The 20,679-nt window shown below is 39.8% G+C and overlaps 1 protein-coding gene across 3 annotated transcripts in view; it reads right to left on the reverse strand.

Annotated features, from left to right (window-relative positions):
• LOC133616421 (ephrin type-B receptor 1-like) overlaps window positions 1-20,679 on the reverse strand; it is a 256,986-nt gene that overhangs the window by 123,552 nt on the left and 112,755 nt on the right. For all 3 annotated transcript variants that reach the window (XM_061975655.2, XM_061975657.2, XM_061975656.2), the window contains exons 2-5: window positions 17,215-17,279; window positions 13,785-14,075; window positions 11,502-11,720; window positions 11,227-11,407 (exon numbers count right to left, since the gene is read on the reverse strand). In XM_061975655.2, coding sequence (XP_061831639.1) covers window positions 11,227-11,407; window positions 11,502-11,720; window positions 13,785-14,075; window positions 17,215-17,279 — 756 coding nt within the window. The remainder of the gene's footprint in view (window positions 1-11,226; window positions 11,408-11,501; window positions 11,721-13,784; window positions 14,076-17,214; window positions 17,280-20,679) is intronic.

The following is a 20,679-nucleotide window of genomic DNA, read 5'->3' on the forward strand; positions in this document are numbered from 1 at the left end:
ATTATCTACAAAATGAATGAATGGATGAAATCAATTCCGAATGTTTATCATGGTTTCTTCTTCTTTGTACTTTGTAAACACTTTAATTTTGAAGAGTTTCTTGAAGCGGATCATATTAGTACATTGTTTGATTTATTTGCTTAATCCATACCATAATTCAATTCCACATACTGATGGAATACTTACCATGAATTGATTAACGTGTACCCCGACTTAAACAAGTTGACAAACTTATTCGGGTGTTACCATTTAGTGGTCAATTGTACGGAATATGTACTGTACTGTGCAATCTACTAATAACAGTTTCAATCAATCAATCAAAAAATATACTGAAGGTCTTAAGTATTGTACGTGCGTACAAATGTTTTAAATTACATTTTTAAATGGAATATTTGTGCGGTTTTTGGATAATTTTTAATTGGGTTTTATGGGCGGAATTGAGGAACAGCATGATTTTTATAATGTTGGATGGATCTTGATGTTGTGGGACTGTCGTGGCTGATGTCATGTTTGTGTAATCATGTTTTGTTTTAAGTCATGTTTTGTTTAGTTTCTGTCTTTTCACTCCTTGTCTTGTCACCATAGTTACCCATTAGTTTCACCTGTCATGTCACGCACCTGTTTTGAGTCACGCACCTGTTGTTAATCATGTCTGTGTTATTTAAGCTTTTGATTTTCTGTTGTTCGTCCTGGAGTCATAGCCTTTCTCACCCTGCTATCCTCGCATTTATGCCCCCTGTCACACTCTGTCCACGTCTGCGCACTTCATGTCCATGCCAAGTAAGTTTGTTTATTATTGCCACAGTTAGTGTTTTTTATTGTTCATAGTTTTTTGCCCCCGTGCAAGTCTTTTGTTTTCATTAGTCAAGTTTTGTACCTCCGCCCCTGTGCGCGCTTTTTGTTTGATCCTTTCTTTATAGTTATATTATTAAATATGTATTTACCTTCAAGCCATGTCCGATCCAAATCCTTTTGCATCTTGGGAAAACAAAAACTCCACAGTCCAAGTCCTGACATTATGACTCCAGCTAATCGCTTTCCCGCAAAGAATTTGGTCGAAGAAGGAAGTTGGGAGTCGTTAGGAGCCATGGCGGAGCGAGACCTGACGTGGGGGCCAAATGGGAAGCTTATTCCCATTAGCTCCATTTGGTCCGAGGACGAGGCTGCGTTACCGCAATCCCGGAAGCGCCGCTCCAGACCGAGGACGTCAGGGAAGGCGAGCAGACCGCACGCAGCGCTCCCGCAGGCTCCTCCCACTCCGGGCGGAAGCAGGCTGCTGCCAGCTCCGCAGCTCCAAAATGACGTCACAGACCAGGATTTTTTTTTCAACTCTTTTTCTTTTGATCACTCACCTCCAGCAAAAGACTCCAATCCCATGACCATGATTCAACACTACCAAAATATGATTTTGAACATCAGGTCTAGTCAGTCACAGCCATCCCAATTTCATGCCCCGCCCCCCAAGACTCATGCCCCGCCCCCCAAGACCCAAGTCCCGCCCCCGTCACAATTTTTATCTTTTTTTCCGCCCACACAACACCAGGTGGGGGATAAAGAAAAATGTTGTGGCCAAAATAAAGGGAAAATTTCTGCCCTCCCCCGCCCACCCCTACAGAGAGTTCCAGACCGCAGGGAGCGCGTCTGGTATCCGCCCCTTGAGGGGGGGGCTGGGGTCGGGAGCTGTGTAGGTGGGGTGGCTCTGCATCACCATGTCAAGCCACAGCCTCCCTCACGGCCGCCACCACCAGTCTACCGACCTGTCAAGCCACAGCCTCCAGCACGACCGCCCTCACCAGTCTTCCGACCTGTCAAGCCACAGCCTCCAGCACGACCGCCCTCACCAGTCTACCGACCCGCCAAGCCACAGCCTCCAGCACGGCCACCACCACCGGTCTTTCACCATGCCAAGCCGCAACCCCCAGCTAGACCACCTCCACCTGCACCAGTAGCTCCACGACGCCAAGCTCCGGTACCAGCTCCACGACGCCAAGCTCCGGTACCAGCTCCACGACGCCAAGCTCTGGTACCAGCTCCACGACGCCAAGCTCCGGTACCAGCTCCATGACGCCAAGTTCCGATACCAGCTCCACGACGCCAAGCTCCGGTACCAGCACCACGACGCCAAGCTCCGGTACCAGCTCCACGACGCCAAGCTCCGGTACCAGCTCCACGACGCCAAGCTCCGGTACCAGCTCCACGACGCCAAGCTCCGGTACCAGCTCCACGACGCCAAGCTCCGGTACCAGCTCAACAAAACCAAGACCAAGACCCGCCATGCCAAGACCAAGACCAAGACCCGCTAAGCCAAGACCAAGACACGCCATGCCAAGACCAAGACACGCCATGCCAAGACCAAGACACGCCATGCCAAGACCAAGACACGCCATGCCAAGACCAAGACACGCCATGCCAAGACCAAGACACGCCATGCCAAGACCAATACACGCCAAGCCAAGACCAAGACCAAGACCCGCCAAACCAAGACCAAGACCCGCCAAACCAAGACCAAGACCCGCCAAACCAAGACCAAGACCAAGACCAAGACCATGACCCGCTAAGCCAAGACCAAGACCAAGACACGCCATGCCAAGACCAAGACACGCCATGCCAAGACCAAGACACGCCATGCCAAGACCAAGACTCGCCATGCCAAGACCAAGACTCGCCATGCCAAGACCAAGACTCGCCATGCCAAGACCAAGACTCGCCATGCCAAGACCAAGACCCACACCAAGACCAAGACCCACGCCGAGCTTCGCCGCTGGACGCGTCACGCCGAGCTTCGCCGCTGGACGCGTCACGCCGAGCTTCGCCGCTGGACGCGTCACGCCGAGCTTCGCCGCTGGCCGCGTCACGCCGAGCTTCGCCGCCTGACTTGCCACGCCGAGCTGCCATGCCTGCCAAGTTGACGACGCGCCTGCCTCCTCGTCGGCCACGGATATGGCCGCTACCTGGTCGCCCGCCACGCCAAGTGCGCCCACCTCCCAGTCGGCCACGAATGTGGCCAATCCCTGGGCGCCCGCCTCGCCTGCTGCAGCGGCGTTCCACTCGCCGCCGCCACCTAACTCTGCCCCGGTGGATACGGGGACACGTGGTCTGGCGACCCACCGCCATGTCCCCCTCCCGCCCTCCCATGACTCTTGTTAATTTTTATGGACATCTGGTATCTGTCCTTAAGGGAGGGGCTCTGTCATTTTTGTGTAATCATGTTTTGTTTTAAGTCATGTTTTGTTTAGTTTCTGTCTTTTCACTCCCTTGTCTTGTCACCATAGTTACCCATTAGTTTCACCTGTCATGTCACGCACCTGTTTTGAGTCACGCACCTGTTGTTAATCATGTCTGTGTTATTTAAGCTTTTGATTTTCTGTTGTTCGTCCTGGAGTCATAGCCTTTCTCACCCTGCTATCCTCGCATTTATGCCCCCTGTCACACTCTGTCCACGTCTGCGCACTTCATGTCCATGCCAAGTAAGTTTGTTTATTATTGCCACAGTTAGTGTTTTTTATTGTTCATAGTTTTTTGCCCCCGTGCAAGTCTTTTGTTTTCATTAGTCAAGTTTTGTACCTCCGCCCCTGTGCGCGCTTTTTGTTTGATCCTTTCTTTATAGTTATATTATTAAATATGTATTTACCTTCAAGCCATGTCCGATCCAAATCCTTTTGCATCTTGGGAAAACAAAAACTCCACAGTCCAAGTCCTGACAGCTGACACGTCTCTTCAATATAGCGTGGAAGTCTGGGGCGGTACCTCTGGATTGGCAGACCGGTTTTGCCCCTTTTCAAGAAGGGGGACCGGAGGGTGTGTTCCAAGTATAGAGGGATCACTCACTCATTAGAAAGCCTAAAATCACTACTGTGTCTGTTTTGGAAGCAAATGTAGGCTCCAGTACCGCCCGCGACCCCGAAAAGGATAAGCGGTAAAAAATGGATGGATGGATGTATTCGTAGACATCATTAGGTCCAGAACTATGAAATAAGTGTCATTGTTGTCAGCATTAGTGACCATTTAAGCCCTTACACTCTCACAGTGAAGTAATTAATGGACATGGAAGATATTATCAGTCTGAAAAATTGCAGAGGGGAATCAATGGATACTTAAGTAAGTGTGAATGGGTGTTTGTCTGTATGTGCCATGTGATTTGCTGGCTACCAGCCAAGGGTGCAACCCGCCTCTCACCCAAAGTCAAGTGGGATTATCCCGAATGAGGATAAGCAGTACAGAAATGGATGCATGGATACTATCTTTGTTACTATTTGGGTGCATTTTTCCCACAGCCCTAAACAGGATATATCAGGGGTAACCGATGCATGAAGAAGTTATGCAAGCTCACTCCTGCCCCTTCAAACCCTCTCTCATAACTTGACATGCATCTCTAAAAAAATCCAACCTCAAGTCGCAGCGTAACAGCTGTAATTGCTTGGCTTTTAGTGCAATATTTCCTGTGTATATACAACTCCAAAAGACAGTCCATCTTAACAAACGCCTTCTCATCCTATTTCGGATAAATATTTGTAATAAAAGTGCCTACTACTTATTTCTAGCTCCAATAACACCTTGTCTCTCTTTAATTGATAATTGTTCAAAACCAGAGAAGGAACCTATGTATCAAACTAAACAGTCAACGAGTATAATCATTTTGGTATAAGTGTGCACACGCCAAATACAAGCGTTACCGTTTGAATCCATGCATGAAGTATTGTATTTCTTACGCTTTAAGCCTTGCAGCTTATAAAACGGTGCAACTAATTTTTGGATTTTGCTTTGTATTCAACAAATTATCTTCGTAAAAGATAGACAGACATTGAAAAGGAGTGTTATTGTTTGTGCGAAGGTGTCATCCTTTGGACGAGTTCGCTGCGGGTTGAACGTCTACAGTACAGTATTTCCTACTGTTTAGTGCCTTGAACCGGAAGTACAAGTGCCGTTCTGTTTTCTAGTCGTCCATAGCGTTTCTACTTGTATTCTTTTTCATTCCTCACTCAAAGCAATGTTTGTAAGTTTTACAATATGACTAAGACTACTAAATCACCACGTTTGATATGAGTGTTCATGCATATTTGTACGCGCTGTCGTAATGAAATCAAGCTAGCGTCATTAGCATTAGCTAATATGCTAACACATTTACAAGTGTCTTTGTTAGTATTATGAACTTACAATGGCATTCTTTTTGTAATGTTTCCGTTTTGGAGAGTGAGCTTCCGCAGCTAGTGGGTCCATGACGATGACCTCTGTTTTGTTGGATCAGACGTTATTTGCAGTGTTACAGACATGGTTTGGAAACAATTAAGGTATATGAATAAACATTTACAAAAACCTTCTGTGTAAATAAGTAGTTTCACAACATATATATCTGCGGATTATAGTCTGGTACAACAAAGGGTGTGATTCTCTACCTTAAATGGCGAGCTGATATACATCTAGATACATGGGCTACGATACGATTCACTAACAATACTTTTTAAAACATTACTATTCGATGTAATACGATTCGATGCGATTCAATGGAGATGGAAGCTGTGCATGGTGAAAAAGAAAATGTATCATGTATCGTGTCAGAGCAATGTCATGTGGTTATTTTTTTGAATAGACACAGACAAAACAGGCGGTGCCTGTAATAATTATGAGCAAATATTAGAACTATCAACTTCAAGGCATTGCAATCCATAAACTTTACAAAAAGAAAATGTAAACAAAACACTTTTGGAAAAGCTACCAGGTATTTACTGTTGCTTTCTCAGGTAGCTACAATACAATACAGAGAAAAGCAAGCTGCCATATTTTGTAGCAGGGCTCTAATCAACCGATTCATGACTTTCCAACCGGACATCGACCAATTCATACTAGATATAGATCAATCCAGAGGCCTGCCAAACGATGTATTCATACCTCTAAAGTTAAAATCAGTTTTTGTCTTGTACCGATTTATTTTTACACCCCTACTGTATATGGAACAATATTTTTTTCTTCTCAAATTTAGTGGGAGCAGCTTATATACTGATTTTCTCTATAGTCCGGAAGATACAGTAGACATTTTTTAATTGTATTTTTTACCTTACCTTACAGGCAGAGGGGCCATCGGGTTGTACTTTGTCCACATTTGGGACACATGTTAGAAAATAGATGGATTATTATGATTGTACTGCACTGATCTAAAACAGCTGACAAGGCTTGTTTTACTTCATTGGTCAATTACTTTTTATTGCCCATTGTGGTCACGTCTGAGAGTGGAATAATATTATGAGGGCCTTGTCAGTGGATTTCATGGGCATCTTTATGCCGTATGTGGACATTTTTGCATGAATACAGCTTAAATGTATGCATTTAATATCAAAGTTCATACTAGGAGCTGTGTCACAGTTCCAATATGCTCTATAGTGCAGATGCCTTCAACAGAGGAGGTACTGTGGGGGCGTTGAGAAATGTTGGTGCAACGCTGCACTGTGTTCTCACCGCTTCCAGTTAGACAGCTTACAGAGTTGTACATCTACACAGAGGAGGTTGCAGTCATGCCACTTTTTAGTTAACTTTACCGACTTCAGTATGTCTTTCTGCAGGCAGCAGTGACATGGAAGTAAACATTAACATCATAAAAAGTTCAGAGAAGATAAAGCAGTGAATCCCTATTTCTTGACTATCGCAAACGACCCTCATTAAAACTAGAGGTTATTAATGTTTATAAAAAGTTAGAGTGGTCATTAATTCTGTGCCGTTACAAGCAGGGGCGTAGCACCAAATTCTGGGCCCACATACACAAGACTCCGATAGGGTCCCCCAATCCCACCTTAAACCTAGTAGCCCCCCCCCCCCCCACCATCCACACACTTAGTAGGTTTATATATACTAAAAAACTAATTATTGCAGTAATTGAGTTGAAACCAGCTTTTTAAAACTCACGTAAAACATTAATTAGGTTTTTGACTTTTTAAAGATGGGATTAACATATCTGGAACATATCTGGATAACCCCCCTAAATAGTTTGTTTGAAAAAATACTGTATATATATATATATATATACATATATATATATATATAATTTTTTACAAAAAAGGGCCATCAAACTCAATATAAAATAGCCTTAATATGAACTGTATAACCTATCATTATTCACTTAAAGGGGAACTTTTTTTGGAATTTTGCCTATCATTCACAATCCTTATGTAAGACAAGAACACATGTTTTTCTTTTTTTAAGCAATTTGAATTATAAAATAAATGCGATCATGTTTGCTTACAATGGAGCCTGTGGTAGTCGCTCTATATTTCCTATAAAAGCCCTTAAAAAACATCCAAACACTTCCATTAAGGTCTTAAATATCTGCTGTGAGTATATATGTAATGTAGTAATGAGCATATTTATAACAACATTTATTATTTACGTTATTTATTCATTTAAATTTAGAAACGCATCACAATGTTCGTTTTTTTTTCAACAGCATCACCGATTACTACTCACTTTAGACTTCATGAGAGCCAACAAACATAATAAAACATCATTTAGTGTACAGTGTCTGCTGTCATTAGGATGCCGACTGATATAATCTTGTTAAATTCCCGTTTTAATGAAGAATGACTCATAATCCTTGTGAAGAAAAGTGGGGTGGAACCAAGCACCTTTTCGTGTCGTTCTTACCATTCCCAGTTCTAAATTGGCTGTCAAAGTGTACTAAGGTATCCGTTTACGTCCTCATCCATTTACTATCCAGGTGAGAGGCATGATATAAGATTTATAATAAACTTTCACGAGCAAAGGAAGCAGCTTACCACTCGATGATGTAAACCTATTTATAGGCACAAACGCTAGTGATCACTGCGCCGCTATAAATAGTTCGTCTGCGTTAGCGCTTATAATAACAATATCACTAATATTTTGTTAACTTTCAAGTCATGAAATGTAAATGGAGTATTGTTGCCGGTTTTTGGATAGTTTTTTTATTGGGTTTTATGGTCGGAATAGAGAACCTCCCATTGGCTCCACTGTTAGCAGACTTTTATTTACGTTTAAAAACATTTACGAGTTAGAAAGCAATAAATAAATGTATCCGTGTTCATGTTCATAATGATTTTTAACGAGAGGCAAAATTCCAAAATTCCCCTTTAAATGTGATTATATATCTGTCAAATTGTCCATTCAGAGTGTAAAATATAGATTAGCTGAAACAAATAGGATTATTATCATAATAATACACCTTTATTTTTATGGTTAAATTATTATAAGTGCATCTCCTGGGGGTTAAGTCTCTCTATGCCTTTACAACCAGTGATGGCTAAGTTTTCAACTTTGATCGAGGGTCAATGAATGCAAGACAGTTATGAGAAATGGGATGCAAAAATTAAACGTGTACATAACTTTTTCCTATGCTGCCACATATATATGTATTGTATTTGTATATTTCTTCTGTCACCTTATTATTTAACTTTCACAACTATATTGACCTTATATAAACATTCATGATGTTTTTTTTCATTTATAATTTAAAATATTTAAATGGCAGAACAAAAACTTTCAACTTTACAAAAGCCCAGGTGTCCTACTGTGTTTGGGGACCCGGTACAACATCCCCATTTTCCCCCGACAACGACAACCTTGGTTCCAAGATCTGGGAGGCGAAGAGGTTATCCTTCCTGATTTACAACAGAAGATATTATATTTTCGGCATAAGATCTGGCTTATCCTATAAAACTAAATGAATGTAAAGCTTACATCACTGTCTTGGATCGGAACTCGTCCAAAATCCGAAGACCACCTTTGTTGACATATTATGCCTCCAATGAAAAGACAGGCGAGTATTGCACAATAACGAGGTACCTTTAGGACCATAAAAATAATTGTATACAAGATATATACGAAAGTTGAGGGTTCCCGCTCTATCTTTACTTCAATTTGGGGATCTTTGGATTTGAAAATGTTTAAGACTCTTTCCACAATTTGTGTTTGGGTATAAGTGTGCAACAAACTGAACTAGAACGTTTCTGAGGTGTTATTCTGCATCTGTGAATTGTTCTGCATTTATGCATCCATGCCTTCATGGGACACAGAGGGACTAATTAAAGTTATGAAAATAAAAAATAGGCCATATTATAGTTTGTATCGCTTCCATATGGAGTCTACTGACAAATATACAGTAAGTATGAAATATAAACTAGGACGGGGGTCAGCAACCCGGGCTCTAGAGCGTCGCCCTTCCCTGGAACTCTTTCAGAGATGTGTGACGATGGAAAAAGATGAGGAAAAATATCTACTTTTTGTTTTAATTAATTTTCTGTAGGAGAACAAACATGACACAAACCTTCTCAATAGATAGATAGATAGTTTTTTATTGATTCCTTCAGGAGAGTTCCCTCAGGAAAATTTTAATAATTAGAAATCCCACTGTTTATGTTATACATGCTTCACTGATGAGAGTACTTGGCAAGCACTGTTTTGTCCTACTAATTTCAGCGATCCTTGAACTCATGGTAGTTTGTTTACATGTACAACTTTCTCCGATGCTGCCACAGAAAGAAGTGTTTTATGCCACTCTTTCTTTGTCTCATTTTGTCCACCAAACGTTTTATGCTGTGCGTGAATGCACAAAGGTAAGCTTTGTTGATTTGTATTGATTTGCTGGAATGCTTATCAGGCATATTTGGTCAATCCATAACTGCAAGCTAATCGATGCTAACATGCTGTTTAGGCTAGCTGTATGTTCATATTGCATCATTACGCCTCGTTTGTAGGTATATTTGAGCTCATTTAATTTCCTTTACTTATGTTCTCTGTGTATTAAATTTATATTTGCATGTCTCATGACACATTATCTGTATGTAATATTGGCTGCATTTCTCATAGTTGTTCGTGTGCCATGTTGTTCCAGACCACAGCAAACGTTACCCAGCTTGCAAAAATTGCAATAAATCTATTAGAAGAAGACAGCCTGCCGTTTTCTTTAACTTGGACACACACATCTATACCTTTGGCCATTCTGAGCCAGTAATTTCAGAAGCCTCCATTTTACTGATGATTTCCAATGTTGCAAACTCATAGAGTAGAGTAAAAATTTAAATACAACATTTCTGTTAACAAAGATTTGCATCAGTCTTTGATAGTAGGCTAACATAGTTAATATAGACACTTACATTATGTGTCGCCTTCACTATAACACTTATATAAGGTTTTTAATTTTTTGCGGCTCCAGACAGATTTATTTTTTGTATTTTTGGTCCAAAATGGCTCTTTCAACATTTTGGGTTGCCGACCCCTGAGCTAGGACTACAATCGCGGAAAGATCTTTGGGTAAATCTCTACCATATATGGAGATGTTCGCTGACATCACACCTGGGAAACACGTCACAAATCGTTCAATCGTCCAGGCTTGTTTGGAGGAAGGATGAAGGAAGGCAATATTGTTTTATAAACATCTTTGCCATACCTCCATGTTTTGATTTCAAATTTTCCGTACTTATGCTCATCCCAAATACACAAAAACAGATGCCAATAGGTAATAAAACTTGGTTTTGCATTATAGGTCCCCTTTAAAAATAACATACAGTTTTCACAAGTGCATCAGGCTGTCAATCATAGCTGGTCACTTTTCCTCTAGTTTGCATGGCCTGACAGCTCCTTTGGATGTTTTATGTTTGCTAATTACTGATTTTCAATAAATATTTATTTGCAGTCATAGAGTTGCTGGGCAGTACGGTGGAACAGGGGTTAGTGCATGTGCCTCACAGTACGAAGGTCCTGAGTAGTCCTGAGTTCAATCCCGGGCTCGGGATCTTTCTGTGTGGAGTTTGCATGTTCTCCCTGTGACTGCGTGGGTTCCCTTCGGGTACTCCGGCTTCCTCCCACCTCCAAAGACATGCACCTGGGGATAGGTTGATTGGCAACACTAAAATGGCCCTAGTGTGTGAATGTGAGTGTGAATGTTGTCTGTCGATCTGTGTTGGCCCTGTGATGAGGTGGCGACTTGTCCAGGGTGTACCTCGCCTTCCGCCCGAATGCCGCTGAGATAGGCTCCAGCACCGCCCGCGACCCCAAAAATGGACAAGCGGTAGAAAATGGATGGATGGATGGAGAGTTGCTTCAGCTTTTGTTGCACAATAAAAGTGACGTGCATGTGCTTGTAGCAGATCATTAAAATGCATCCATTTAGTCTACAAGTGATTACTTCTATTGAAGTGATGCATCTGTGTGTGGGTGCTGTTGATTTTTTTTTATTTTGGTAAGCCTAATAATGAAAAAAATTACCTCTGCACAAGTTGCCATTGTCTGGTTCATAACCTGGTTTACAGCTGCAGCTGCCAATGGGTACCATCCACTCGCCATCGCCGTTACAGTAAAGCTTTATGGGCACATCCACTTCCTCTGCATTGGGTATACAACTTCCTCGAGAAATGACGAGTGATGTGGATTCTGCTCCAGTAAGTGTCTGAAACCCCCCACAAACAGACATTTTTTTTTCAACAAATTTTTAAACACAAAACTCAGACAGGAACAGCAGCTGAATAGGATATAATCCTTACCTCTGGGAAGTAAGCAAAGTTTTGAACAATGCTGGGACATTTTTTGTAGAATACTCTGACAGCCAAGAGCGACATACAGGCTCCCAGATCCTGGAAGGCCAGATGGAACCCTTTGCCTTTTGACAGTGGGCCAAAACTTCGCACTTCTGTGTTGACTTTCATCAATCTTCCACCAAAATCTACTTGGGAAAAACTCTCATCTGCTGCAATGGTGTCCACCTGTTGCGAAGGGAGCAAAAAAAAGTATGTGTTCTTGCTTTAATGGGGTTAGGTCATCACTAGCTTTGTTGTGCACAACTTATCCAGGTGACATTATTCTGCTTTATACATGTATCAGGCATGTGAAATGTCCACAAAAATGCGGAAATCTGCGTTTTTAAACATTCATTATCGAGTCAAGATATCACTTACAAATTTTTCTAGTGAAATAAAAAAAAAGTGGGATCTAAGCAAAAATTCTTGAACGCTAACCTCAGCCGCAAGTACTTGCTGTTGACCTTGCCTAAATGCCGCACTAAATTGCAGAACAGGGAGACGATCATGGATGCCGAAACAAGCTATCTAGTTAGCAAAGTTAGCATTATCTAGCGAGCTAGCTTGTTTTCGCCTGAGGTCGCTCTCCGAGCTACAACATTGACCGCTCTCTACTTTGTTGCTAATCATATTTGGATGATTACAATTCGAACACTGTTATTTTCGAACCAGTTGTAGTTTCAGAGTATTTATTAGTAGCCAGTAGCGTTGTCCCGATACCAATATTTTGGGACTGATACCGGTACCAAAATTATTTTGATACTTTTCGGTACTTTTCTAAATAAAGGGCACCACAAAAAATTGCATTATTGGCTTTATTTTAACAAAAAAGCTTACGGTTCATTAAACATATGTTTCTTATTGCAAGTTTGTCCTTAAATAAAATAGTGAACATACAAGACAACTTGTCTTTTTATTAGTAAGTAAGCAAACAAAGGCTCATAATTTAGCTGCTGACATATGTAGTAACAATTGTGTCATTTTCTATTCTATTATTTTGTCAAAATTATTAAGGACAAGTGGTAGAAAATCAATTATTAATCTATTTGTTCGTTTACGGTTAATATCTGCTTACTTTCTTTTTTAACATGTTTTATCTACACTTCTGTTAAAATGTAATAATCACTTATTCTTCTGTTGTTTGGGTGTTTTACATTAGTTTTGGATGATACCACAAATTTGGGTATCAATCCGATACCAAGTCGTTACAGGATCATACATTGGTCATATTCATAGTCCCCATGTGTCCAGGGACATATTATCTGAGTTTATAAAGATAATATACATTTAAAAAAAACGAAAGAAGACGTGATGCCCAAAAAATATTGATGTAATCATAGTAGTATTGACTAGATACGCTCCTGTACTTGGTATCATTGCAGTGGGTGTAGATCCACCAATGGCGTTTGTTTACATTTTGACGCCGGTGAGCTACGGTGTGTAGTGAAGCATGTTTAGCTTATTCTTGTCCTGCACGGATGATACTTGTAAGAAACTTACTTTATTTGTCGCCATGGAGGCGAGGATTAGTGATTTGGATGAAGCTAAAACACAGCTGACAGCGGCTGGACTTTAGCCGCTAGCTAGCTAGCCATGTCTTAAAGCACCTCTTCCGGTGGGCATTTCAGTGTTATAACTTCACCTTTATCGTTAGTTTTTAGACCAAAATGCGTCCGTTCTCCCTTTTTTGTCTACACACATTGTCTGCTTGGTTTACGAACATGCTCGTCTGCTCGTAAACCAGCAATGACACGACGTGACAACGACGGGGAAGTGCGGGGGTGGTGGACCGGTACTTTTTAGAGGCGCTATAGTACCGAATATGATTCATTAGTATCGCGGTACTATACTAATACCGGTATACCGTACAACCCGAGTGTATATATATAAAAAGACAAATATTTAATATATTAGTATAATTATGTAATCTTTTTTTTTACACAATGCCTTTTTGCTGTATTTTAAAATGTTTCTACGTCATATTATTCTCTGGCAGACCAGGTGCATATGAGGTATGTTACGAAGCAGAGTTACCATGCATACCGCCACCAAATCTATTTGTGGGGGTTCAAATTTGTTTGTGGCGGACCGCAACAATAAATTAAAGTATGGGAAATCCTGAGATATCACTGCTAATGTAAAAATGATTACCAAGCGCAGTAGTATTGTTGGTATTTTGGGTAAGCAACAGTATGTTATGTTAGTAAAGGCATGCAAACATTTTGGCAAAACTCATTATTGAGTCGTTACCTTCAGGAAGGGAGCACTTGTCAAGTTCTCCACCCCTCTGATACCCTCTGACACAGGCCTATCTGTTTCTAGGTAGTAAAGATTAAACGTCTCTTTGCAGGAGCCAAGGACGCTGGGAATGGAAGCACAGTCTCGCACAGTGAAGCGTATTTCCACATAGATGCGGAGCGCCGCCCGTCTGTCGATGTACGTTGTGAGGAGCCAGTTGTTCTGGCTGGGCTCAAACACATTGCACACTTGGTACGTCCTGATGGTGTTGAGGTTCTCATCATAGCCACTCACCTCCTCCCACTGAGAAAGACAAACACACGGGGGTGGGGGGTGGAGAGGAGATATGAGAGGCTAAATGATTAATGGCTTTAGCAAACCTTGACTCAGATTAAAGGTTTTTTTTTCTCCCCACTCCTCACAATTTGTTTCCTCTTGGCCTCAAAAAAAATCCCTTACGTTGGCTATGCACCAAAAACAAACATGCATTAATCATACGGTATGTTTACATACAGTATGATCATGGATCACGGAGGCTTATGTGGTATACCACATAAGCCTCCGTGATCCAAGATTTTGCATATTTTTATTTTGTCATTAGGTAAATTTGCGGCAGCTTTTTCAGAAAGTTGCGGATGTTTTGAGGCATATTTTTTTCAATGACATTGAATCAACTGGGAATCAACAAAATGTTGCAAATTTTTTATGAATTTTTTTATCATCATATCTTTTAAGTGTTTCTTATAACCTTAACTTAAAAAAAGCACAGGATTTCAACACAAATTAGAAAACATATACCACATTGATGCTTTACTCGTTGTACAACACAGACTTAAAAGTAGACACTAGAACGGGAGGACAACATGGCACAAACGTCCCTAATTGTTAGAAATCCCACTGTTTATATTAAACATGAATCACTGATGAGAGTATTTGGCGGGCGCCGTTTTGTCCTACTAAATTTGGCGGCCCTTGAACTCACTGTAGTTTGTTTACATGTATAACTTTCTGCAAAGATGCCACAGAAAGACATTTTATGCCACTCATTATTTGTCTCGTTTTGTCCACCAATCTTTTTATGCTGTGCGTGAATGCACAAAGGTGAGTTTTGCTGATGTTATTGAATTGTTGGAGTGCTTATCAAGCATATTTGGTCAGTGCATGAATGCAAGCTAATCGATGCTAGCATGCTACTTAGGCTAGCTGTACGTACATATTGCATCATTACGCCTCGTTTGTAGGTATATTTGAGCTCATTTACTTTCCTTTACTTATTTATTTAGATCTGCATTTCTCATGACATATTATCTGTATATAATAATGCCTGCATTTCTGATAGTTGTTTGTGTGCTATGTTGTTCCAGACCACAGCAAACCTAACCCAGCTTGCAAAGATTGTAATAAATCCATTAGAAGAAGACAGCCTGCCATTTCCTTTAACTTAGACACACATCTATACCTTTGGCCATTCTAAGCCAGTAATTTAGAGGAGTTATCTCACCCGCTGAGAAGCCTGCTTTTTACTAATGTTTTCCAATGTTGTAAAAATGGGTAGAATTAATTTCACATTTCAACATTTCTGTCAACGAAGATTTGCTTCAGCCTGCGAAAAATAGTCATTTTGATTGTAGGCTAATATAGCTGATATAGACACTTACATCATGTGTTGACTTCATTATATCACTTATAGAAAGAAGGCTTTTAATTTTTTGCGGCTCCAGACAGATTTTTTTTTTTGTATTTTTGGTCCAATATGGCTCTTTCAACATTTTGGGTTGCCGACCCCTGCACTAGAACTTAGTCAATTTTAACTCATTGTCAAATAACTGTGCCGTTTTAATTCATTATGATTATAAAAGAAAAATCCAATCCAGTCTACCTTATTTAAACAGCACATAAAAATAAAAAAAATTCAACTTTCACAAAGTGCTGCACATTAGTTAAAACACATATTCAGAAGCAGAATAAGACTAAGGACAGTCAAATGTAAAAAAGAAAAAAAAAACTAAAAAGAGGATAAATACATAAAATAAAATCAAATAGACTAAGATCACACACCTCTGATGCTGGTTTAAAAGCCAAAGAGTAAAAATATGTTTCAAGACATGATTTAAAACTCATTGAAGAGGGTGGCGTCCGAATAACAAGAGGGAAACGTTCCTAAATTTTGGAGCCACGGCAGAAAACGCACGATTCCTTTTGGATTTTAAACAGGTTTTTGGGACGACAAGGAGAAATGGATCGGCTGACCTCTGAGACCTTCCCGGGGTGTAGATTTTTAAAAGGTGTGACATGTATTGTGGCGCTAATCCGTTAAGAGATTTTAAAAACAAACAATAACAATTTTAAATAAATTCTAAAATGAACTGCGAGCCAGTGAAGGGATGCTAAAATAGGGTAATGTGCTCATGTTTCGGACTAACTAGCATGGATTACCTGCTTAAAGTTGTTAAATATATAACTAATTAAATTTTGGCTAAAAGTCTTAGATAACAAAAAACCGGATCAAACAACAGAATTAGTCTGCTGTTCCCATTTAAAATCATAGTCGAACTTAAAACCAAGAAAAAGATCACCAAAGGCTTCCTTATTGTCTGCTGTCTGTCAAACATTTGCAGTGTATGTTTTACGCTTGAAAACTGTTGGTTGATCTTAAATACTAATTTATGTTTCAACACATTCTCCTACGCACGTTAAAAACATTTGTGAACTGAGGGGTACATAGCGGTAATTGTTGTTGGTAAATAAAAGACGATGAGCGATTATCATCACACTTCAACATCTCTTTCAAGTAAATACGGCCTCTTCGTGAGGTCAGCATTTTAAATGACAATCTGTTCTACACTGTATAAAAAAGGGTAAATAAATATATAATGTAAACTCGGAGGTGGATGTTTATGAAATTTCATTACCCAGAAGGCTTAGCGCCGTAGACAGCAACAAAGTAGGTCTAAGCTACCTGAAAGGATGAGAATTGAGCTGTTTGAGCAATAAGAGTTGATATATTGTTGCTGTCCCTGCTTCGTCTACACAAGGAAAAAAAAGTTTTGATTCGACAGTTGACGCGCACGTATGAGCACAGCTCAGAGACACATTTGATTGGTGAAAATTACTCTGAGAGGCCAAAATGTGGGGGGAAGTTGCGGGCATTGGACAAAGTTGCCAGGCTGCACATAATTTGCAGGGAAGATTGTATATGAGTGAATTAGTGCAATTGCGACATTGCGAATACCTCGAGGGACTGCATAATGCAGTGCTACATTACCTCAGATAGAAACTGACTCTTCAATAAATAGTGGTTTACTGGTGTTTAAATGCAGATGTAATTACAAAAAGACACATTTGTCAATAGATCCCAACAAAGTGTATTCACACTAACCTTACAGTACACACTCATACACTCTAACGTGCACTTCTTCACATTCAATATTAATGTTCTTACTCCATTGGCAGGGAATGATATCCAGCCCAGCTCAGCCGTTGCTGTTCTTGTATCCATCACTGTATCTGTACCACAAAGAAAGAAAGAAAGAAAGAGCAAGGAATGAGAGAGCAGCAGGCAGAGGACAGATATGAGCTTATAATGAAAGCAGATCAGATGCAATGAATGTATAAAGAATCCTGTTTACGGAGTGCTGTATAGTCAAAACAATAATAACAATAATATATATGTAGATTCAACATATACCCTCCCGACACCCAGCGTCCCCTGCAGTGGACATTTTCTTATGGATTCTGTTATGCAAACATGTAAAAATAATAATAATCATAATCATAAATATCATACAATAATAAATAATAAATAAAATACAAATATAATAACAATATAATATAAAATAAAAGCTAAATAAAAACTAGTTGACAAGAGCAGTACAATCAAGTTGAAGGGGTAAAACAACCACAATTAGGTTTGTTTGAATTCACATTTCTTTTCAACAGGAATTGGTGTAATTTACCAACTGGGAATAAAATCAGTTCAGGACTCATCTACAGTACATACTGTATATAATCAAGAGTGAAAAATAAATGCCGTTCACTTAGTTATAAATTTCAGTAAATTATAGTTTTTCATAGTTGCTCTATTATAGAGCTTCTATATAGTGTATAAGTAATTTAATAAATCATACTAAGGTATCAACAGCCTATGTAAAAAATATACATATTTGTCAGATACAGTAAAAGCAAAAACGGACTCAGGCAGTTGATATCCCAAAATGACAATCAGAAAGGATCTGACCTTTAGAATTAACGGTCAAAACAAATCAACGGCAGAATTTTACAAGAACAACAATACTGTCAAGAAAAGTAATGAAATGCATTGATGTGTCGCAATGAGTTTCTCAAGGTCCTGACTCTGTTTGTTAAAATTTCAAAAGCGAGCCTCAGCACAGATTAGGACTAATTTGTTTGCCGAGTAATTACCAATGTAACACTTTCTGTTTCCAATCCTCATATTTGAGCAGCATCTTTGTAGACAGATTAGTAGAGGATTATATTTGACGTTTAATCCTTTTTATTTGCAATATTGGAAGGTTGTAAAAGGTGACGGTTCAGTTGTGTTCCATTAGCAATGTAATAGGAGACAAAGAAAACAAATACTATATAGGTAAATATCAGCCAGTGCATCTATACCCCAAAATAACCCACAGGTTACATACACTGACTGTAAGTATATTTTTAGACAGGATGGTGATAATCATTTTAGTTTGTTTTTGTGCTTGCTGTATTGGTTGACCTATTTCATCACATCAAAACAATGAGGCAGATAGCCTGTAACAGACTGTGATGCAGCTGTGTACAGGCTATACACTTTGGGCCTGATCTACTGAGATCCAAATCCATCCATCCATCCATTTTTTGCTGCTGGAGCCTATCCCAGCTGATCTCGGGCGTAGGGCAGGGTACAACACAGATTGACAGACAACATTCACACTCACATTCACACACTAGGGACGATTTAGTGTTGCCAATCAACCTATCAATAACAAATGCTAAATAGTGTGTGCAAACTATACAATTGCATGTACTACCAGTGGGCGTGCTACGGGTGATCTACTAGGACTGCGTGTACAATTGATAACAGTGTCCAGGAACTAGCCATGGAGTTATGCTTAGATCTCCTAATGGCACAACATTTGATCCTAACTTGAGAAAAAAATTGTGTAAAATTATTTGATTTGATTTAATTTAATTATTTAATTATTTACTAATATGAAATTGGACTATGTTTGGCTTTAAGCCAGACGTGGGCAAATTACAGCCTGTTGAGATTTTCAATCCGGCCCGCCAGACTTTTCCAAAAAATGTTTTTAAAACCTTTAACATTGAAACTGTAGCCACCATTATGATGTGAAGGGCTGTTTTCAAATGTTTGTTTTCAAATCAGATTTTTACAACAAAGGTCTGTAGAAAAGTGATATTATATCAGTTTGTTGGTGTTTTTTACCCTTTGCGCTAATAATTCGCCATGTTGCATTTTTGTTGTGTTTCGCTTGATTGTAAAAGATGTTGATTGAGGAGGTTGTGTGAGAAGTAAGAGGAGCGACGCTCATATGTTGTCGATATTCACTGTTTTATCATTCATAGTTGACATTTGAAATCCCACATTCTTTATTTTGATGTACATTCCGGGTGTCTCATTCAGTAAAAAAAAAAAAAAAGAATTCCATTCCGTTTTTTGAGGTGGTCTGTCATAATATTATAAGCATTTAATCAGATATTAGTGTGAGTTTTTGTATAGGTATTTCTAAAAAAAAAAAAGGGACCCAAGCACACATAATGTACAGCAGATTTATGCAACTAAATCGATAATCTAATAAAGTGTGTTCACAGACCATAGGAAAAAAGAACATCATAACACACTAACATACACTTTAACACCAGCAGGTAGCTACAATATAATTGATTGATTGATATATATATATATATATATATATATATATATATATATATATATATATATATATATATATAGATAGATAGATAGATAGATAGATAGATAGATAGATAGATAGATAGATAGATAGATAGATAGATATACACACATATACAGTGTTGGGACTAACGCGTTACAAAGTAACGCGTTACTGTAACGCCGTTAGTTTCGGCGGTAACTAGTAATCTAACGCGTTATTTTTTATATTCAGTAACTCAGTTACCGTTACTACATGATGCGTTACTGCGTTATTTTACGTTATTTTTTATGTAGTATCGGCTAGAAACTGAAGATCTGATCGTGTTTTATGGCAGCGAAGCAATGACATGCTTCTGATTCTTCCTCTGCGCTCTGTGTGTGTGTGTGTGTGGGTGTGGGGAGGGGAGGGGAGGGGAGGGGGGGTGCGCAATACAACGTAAACCGTTGGCCAACAAAAAAGTAACCACAGAACACTATACGACTATACGGTATAGTGTTCTGTGGTTACTTTTAGGTTGGCCAAGCAGACGTGATGACAGGCTGTCCTCACTCAGGTCCGCGCCTTAAGTCCGGCTGGAAATCGGGAGAAATTTGGGAGAATGGTTGTCCCGGGGAGAGGCACTGAAATTCCGGAGGGTTGGCAAGTATGAGATATTCTCACTTCTTTTCTTTTGTCGAGCACAAAGAAAATAACATTTTAGTTAAATGTAAGTTGTGTCTTGGATCAAAGATCCCGTCTACTGCCCAAAACAACAATTCAAATCTGCCTGGTTAGGCTCTGTGTATGTCACGTGTGCCTTCCTTGGGTGAAGCCAGCTTTACAGCTATGTTGTTGATTGATTGATTGATTGAAACTTTTATTAGTAGATTGCACAGTACAGTACATATTCCGTACAATTGACCACTAAATGGTAACACCCCAATAAGTTTTTCAACTTGTTTAAGTCGGGGTCCACTGATTCATGATACAGATATATACTATCAAATATATAC

This window comes from Nerophis lumbriciformis, linkage group LG14, assembly GCF_033978685.3.
Source record: "Nerophis lumbriciformis linkage group LG14, RoL_Nlum_v2.1, whole genome shotgun sequence".
Lineage (NCBI taxonomy): Eukaryota > Metazoa > Chordata > Actinopteri > Syngnathiformes > Syngnathidae > Nerophis > Nerophis lumbriciformis.